This window comes from Ixodes scapularis, unplaced genomic scaffold, assembly GCF_016920785.2.
Source record: "Ixodes scapularis isolate PalLabHiFi unplaced genomic scaffold, ASM1692078v2 PGA_scaffold5__190_contigs__length_132052651, whole genome shotgun sequence".
Lineage (NCBI taxonomy): Eukaryota > Metazoa > Arthropoda > Arachnida > Ixodida > Ixodidae > Ixodes > Ixodes scapularis.
The window spans coordinates 78,886,484-78,892,501 of NW_024609880.1; the positions used below are offsets into that span (position 1 = coordinate 78,886,484).

At 54.5% G+C, this 6,018-nt stretch overlaps 1 protein-coding gene across 1 annotated transcript; it reads right to left on the reverse strand.

Annotated features, from left to right (window-relative positions):
- Positions 1-663: 663 nt before the first annotated feature.
- LOC115325315 lies at positions 664-4,319 on the reverse strand. The gene is made up of 2 exons (XM_040210159.1): positions 3,048-4,319; positions 664-2,219 (listed from the first exon to the last, which is right to left on the reverse strand). The coding sequence occupies exons 1-2, from the start codon at positions 4,317-4,319 to the stop codon at positions 711-713; spliced, it is 2,781 nt and encodes a 926-aa protein (XP_040066093.1). The 3' UTR covers positions 664-710.
- Between the last annotated feature and the right edge of the window lie 1,699 nt (positions 4,320-6,018).

Consider the following 6,018-nt stretch of genomic DNA (forward strand, 5'->3'; position numbering starts at 1 on the left):
CCTATGTCAAGATTCATGGATGCAGCGTTTATATTCCTAAGACTGAGTGGAGAATAAAAATATGTACGCGAGGTGTGTGTCAGTTGACGGCACTTAAAAAACAAATGGCATTGATAGCACATTCATTGTCAACAGCGCGTGGCGAAACCGCTTTGACATGAGCCGGTAACCGTTATTTTTTTTCAGGTTCAGTTCCGGTTCGGGTTCATCGCGATAACAATATAACGGTTCGGGTTCGGGTTCAGTTCCGGAAAAAATACCAATTCGGTTCCGGTTTTCGGTTCGGTTCGGTTCGGCTCCGGTTCGACACCCTGATTTTTTCTTGGTCTTTGGAGGCCATAGGAATTTGCCAATAGCCTGAACGGAGGTCTAGGAAAGAAAATTACTCAGCTTCCTGTAAGTAGTCGAGGGCATCGTCGATTCTTGGCATGGGGCATACATCTTTTCGGGTGTTCTTGTTTAATCTACGGTAGTCGATCAACACAAAATCTTGTGGTGCCATCTTTTTTCTTGACAAGGAAAACTAGTGACGCCCATGGTTCGTAGGTTGTGTGACGACACTTTTGTCAAGCATTTCGGTGACCTGGTTATCGATGAGGCTTCGTTCAGACGCTGAAACTCGGTATGGGCTTTGACGCAGGGGTGAGGTGAGGTGAGGTAAACTTTATTGGGTCCAAGACTGTTAGATCACCGCGTCTACCGAGTCTCTCTTAGGGAGAGACCTTTGACGAAGCGATCCCCTCGGTCGACAGACGAAACGCGATGTTCCCGGCGGCGTCCGAGGCCAGCTGGACTAGAATTTTCTGAGTCGTGGGGTCAGGATCCCGCAGGAAGGATTCCCAGGCGCCTGGTTGCCTGGCTTGCTTGATGAACTCCTTATTCTTCGAATGAAGAAGCAGCTCCGGACACCCCCAGAGTATATGGTGGAGTGTAGCGATCTCGCCACAGTTCCTGCAAGACGGGTCGTAGGTATCTGGGTACCACGAGTGCAACTGCGCCGGGTTGAGGAAGGTCTCCGTCTGGACTTGACGGAGGATGGTGGATTCCGCCTTGTTGAGAGTGCTGTGAGCCTCTGGGTAGGCTCGGCGTTCTACTCGGTAGTGGTCCAGCACCCCCTTAAAGGTGTAGAGGTTGTCGTGGTTCCACGTGGCGGAGGTCGAGTGCTCACTTGGTGTGCTAGCCCGGTTGGTAAGAGCGCAGGCTGCACTGTGAGCACTCTCGTTGCCTGGGAGTGACGCATGGGCTGGAGACCACAGTATGCGGACTGGGTGGTCAATCAGACGATGACCAGTGGCGATCTTGAGGGCTTTGTCAGAGATGTGACCACGCATGTACTGGCGGATGGCCATCTGGGAGTCACTGACGATGACTTTCGTGGTGCTGAGGGTGAGGGCCAAGGCGATGGCTGCCTCCTCTGCCTCTGCACTGTTGCTGGTGTACATGCTGCCTGCCGTGAGGATTTGGCCGGAGCGATTCGTAACTGCAAGGGTCATTCGACCCCCGTCAGCTGAGGCTGCGTCGACATAGGTCACCTCAGAGTCGTCGCAGCCTTGCTGTAGAGTGTTCTCCAGAGCCTTCACTCTGGCCATGCGTCTGCCTGCGTCGTGCACTGGATGCATGTGACGAGGCAGAGGCGAAATCTTTAGTTGCTCGCGTAGCTCGTTTGGAAGCCAGCCTCGCGTACTGTGCCCTGTTGGGTGGTAGTTGATGCCCAAAGATGTGAGGATGGTTCTTCCCGCTGTGGTCAGAGATAGCCTTTCGTAGTGGGCTATCCTCTGTGCCTCAATGATTTCCGAGAGGGTGTTGTGAAGCCCAAGCTTCTCGAGTCGCTTGGTCTCTGTTGAAGGTGTTAGGTGAAGCGCTTTCTTGTATACGCAGCGGATGATGCGATCGATGGCATCCCTCTCCGTGAGTGTCAAGTCCAGGAAGGGTGCAATGTAGGCAATCCGGCTAATCACGAAGGCTTTGATAAGGCGAATGACATTCCGCTCTTTCATCCCGTACCGTTTTCCGGCGATTCTTGCTATGAGTCTTCCTACTTGCTGTGCGTGGTTACGGAGGACTCCGATGCTGTATGTGTTCTTGCCATCCTCCTGCAACCACAGACCGAGTATCCGAAGTCGCCGGACCCGAGGGACGTCTTTGCCTCCGACCTGCAGTATGATACCCGAGGGAGTTTTTACCGTTGTGCCGGCCATGAGTAGCAACTCCGACTTTTCCTGACAGCAGGCTAGTCCGCGCTCCTTAGCGTAGGCTTCCACGATGCGTATAGCTTCTTGCAGCGAGTCTTGGATGGCGCCATCGCTTCCTCCTACCATCCACAGAGTGACATCGTCTGCGTATATGCTGTGGTGAAGGTTGGGGATACCTTGTAGTTTCGTCGGTAAATCTTTCATGGCGATATTGAAGAGAAACGGAGAGAGCACTGCTCCTTGCGGTGTTCCGACTCCGCCCAGAGTTTGCAGGTCAGATTGGAAACCGCCGATCGAGACCTGCACCTGCCTACTTGATAGGAAGTTCTGTATGTATTTGAAGATGCGCTCGCCCACATCAATGGAGTTTAGCCCACGGAGGATGGCTGCGTGGCTGACATTGTCGAATGCTTTGGAGATGTCCAGCCCAAGTATGGCTCTGGTGTCCCTTTTGGGTGCGTATTCCCTTGCCATAATCTGATGATACAGTCGGAGCATCACGTCCTGCGTCGAGAGCTTGGGTCTGAACCCGACCATCGTGTCCGCGAAGACTTTGTTGGCCTCTGCGTACCTGTTAAGGCGATTGAGTACGACATGCTCCAAGACCTTCCCGAGACAGGACGTGAGCGAAATGGGGCGCAGGGCATCCAGTTGAAGTTTTTTCCCAGGCTTGGGTATAAACACCATCTTCGCAGTCTTCCAGGATTCTGGGATTTCCCCTTTTTGCCAGCAGACGTTGAAGTATGATGTTAGCCGGTCAATCTCTCTGTCATCCAAGTGCCGCAGTAGCTTGTTGGAGACTCCATCAGGTCCTGGAGCGGAGCGGGTCTTGAGCTCTCGGATCGCAGCCATGACTTCGAAGGGTCGGAATTCTTCGTCTAGCGCAAGGTTTGGCTGGCCCGTGTATTCCATCGCAGGTGTTGGCGGAGCTCGTCCGATATACTTGTTTTGTACTTCTTGGACAAGCTCGTTTCCATCTCCCTTGAATGAGTTCAGGATACACTCCATCTGATTTCGGACTGTGGTTCGGCTTTGTCCGGGGTCGAGGAGATGTCGAAGGATGTTCCACGTCTTTGGAGTGTTGGGAGCTCCTTCGAACTCGTTGCAGGTGTCTTCCCATTGCTTAGTTGTGAGATAGGTGGCGTGACTCTCGATGGTCTTGTACAATGTTGCGATTCGCTTGCGTAGCCGACGATTTCCTTTCTTTCGCCTTAAGCGTGCCTCAAGGTTTGTCTTCATTTCCCATAGGTGCAGGAGCCGACTGTCCGCCGCGGTCAGATTTGCTTCCTCGGGAATGTTTCTTGTGGCTGAGGCCTCAACTTCTCTGATGCCTGCGGTCCACTGATCCAGGTCCTTGATCTCTCCGTCTCGGTCCACTTCGTCAAGCTCCTGCCTGAAAGTGTCCCACTCGACCACTCGCAGAGGCCTTCCCATGGGCTTCGTAGGGCCGCGTCTCAGGAGGATGTTGAGGATATAGTGGTCACTGCCCAGAGTTTCCAGGGTGTTGTGCCATTCTGCGTCCAAGCAGTGACCGAGTGTGAGGTCTGGTGATGTGTCTTTGTATCCGCCCGTGGCTTTCCGAGTTGGCTGCGTCGGGTCTGTAAGTAGGTCCAGTCCCAGGGTGGCAATGTCCTGCCAAAGCTGCCGACCCTTAGCGCTGTCCCGCGGATAGCCCCATGACATGTGTGGTGCGTTAAAGTCTCCAACGATGAGCAGAGCTTTTCCCTTGGCCATGTCTATGGCGGCGCGCAGGAGCTGGTGAAACGAGTGTCGTGCCTTCGGAGGACTGTATACATTGAGGATGAACGTGCTGCGATGGCTCTTCTTCTTGCCCGCCAAGATTTCGATGAAGGTGTGCTCGATGTTTTCGATGCCGGTTGAATGAAGTTGTGCTGGTAGGTTCCGTCGCACTAGCGTGGTGACTCGTACGACCCCTGATGAGTTGGTGTGATTAAAGGCTTGGTATCCCGGAATGGTGATGGCCTTCCACGTTTCTTGTATGGCCAAAACGTCTGGTCTGCGTTCTGGTGGTAGGGATTGTAGGTACTGGTGAAGGTGTCCCCTCTTCGGAGCCAAGCTTCGACAATTCCACTGCCACACAATGCAACCTTTACTTGTCTTGGCCATTGTTGGGTTGTGGGAGTCTGTCAAGGATGGTCTTCAAGTAGCGCTTTACTTCGCGCATCTCGCCTTCCAGCTGGTCTATGCGTGTGTCTATGTCTTGGTGCAGAGGTCGATCGCGGTTGATATTTCTCCGCACGGGCGACACCAAGTCTTCGGTATCGGCGGTTGTAGACGTCTCCCGCCGAGAAGGCAGGAGCGGGAACTCCTCTGTCCCTCGGAAATGTGGCTGTGATGATTGAGTGTCTGATAGTTGTCGGGCAGTACTAGTATTTTCCTGTGGGGTTCGGTTTTCGTCGGATGTTCCCTTCATTTGTGGATTAGCCTCGAGCAGACTTGAGAGCAGTTCTTTAACCAGTGGAGTGAAGGTGTGATGAAGGATCATTTCCGTCGCTACACACTTTTGGTGGAAGTCATTCAGCACCTCCGCGGAATTCCCCGAGTGTCCGCACATGCACCGCGCTGGTGTCGCATGCCCTCTCGAAAGAGTAGAGAAGAGAGGAGGAGGAGCAGCAGCGTGCGCCTCAGGCGAACTGGGAGGGGGATGGCCGCGATCATTTGGGGAGACCGGGAGCCGAGGCTGGTTGGGGTCGGCTGCCAGAGAAGTATGCGGGAGGGTTGGGTGAGTCCCACTAGCTGTTTTGCAGGGGAGGCTGGTTGGTTCCGTGGGATGCCTACTGCTGTTGTCATTCCCACTCCGGCTTCTCTCAGACGCGTTGGAGGCGGACCCGTCTGTGTAAGGACGTTTTTCTTCCCTCTGGTGTTCTTCTTGGAGCAGCGAAACAAGCGGTGGCCAACTTACTGCCCCCGTCCGTCGCATATCGATGTCACCAAAAGGAGGCTCGCTCCGTGCAGGCCAAAATGCACCGCGGGAGGATGATTCCGGCAAACCAAAGGGCTCGATATGCCGACCTCCAGTCATCGCACTCCGCAATTGGGACCGCTCACTGGGTGACGGCACGGATCGGCAGCGCATATCTCGTCTGGGCATCCTGCCATCTCCTCGGCTGCACCGCATGAGTGGACGATTGCGGCCGCAGTTTGACGATGATAGGGGCCCCCGAGTATCCATGTCTCCACGGATCCAGGTGCCCCCGTGTCTCGAGGAGGATCTCTCTCCCCTGCGTTGCGACACAGCTGCACCGTGGCACCGAGTGGGGGTGGTGGGTTTGTGGCCCACAGAGAGCTCTGCGTTCCGGCTCGATGTTTCCCGACCTGCATGGAGTACACGCGCAAAGGTAGGTCTGCCTCTCCATGGGTTGTTTTCTGCTTGTGGTGCTTCCGATATTGATGTTGATGTGAGTGGGGGCATCTCCATGGAGGTCTGCCGGTCGTGATGGCGATCCCTTTGAGTCGTTTTTTGTTCTTTAGCCGGATAAACCCTGTACCACCGCGGGCCCAGAGTCACGTGGTCAGGCATACTTGGGCCCTCAAAAAAGACGAAGATTGATGTGCCTTTTCCCTTACGGGCGATGTCCAGGATGGTCCCTTTTGCCTCCACCATAGTCCGAATCACCTGTAGAGAGTGTTCGCCGGCCATGCCATGCACTGTTCCCACGGAGGCGTTTGTCGGCGTAGCTGGGAAAGAGCGTACCGGAATTCGGACCAGGTTGCGGACGAGCAGAAGCCTGTCTCTGGTTTCAATGTAGGGTGTGTCAACCGCTAGGATGTTTTTAGAAGGATTTAGTCGGATGTTTGTGACGGC

What these genes read in the sequence shown, in the direction of transcription:
- LOC115325315 (XM_040210159.1), bottom strand. Translation starts at nt 4,319, where the DNA reads ATGGCCAAGACAAGTAAAGGTTGCATTGTGTGGCAGTGGAATTGTCGA. An exon ending in AAGAATTCCGACCCTTCGAA is followed by an intron (nt 2,220 to 3,047) that starts GTCATGGCTGCG and finishes GCCTGCTGTCAG; the next exon opens with GAAAAGTCGGAGTTGCTACT.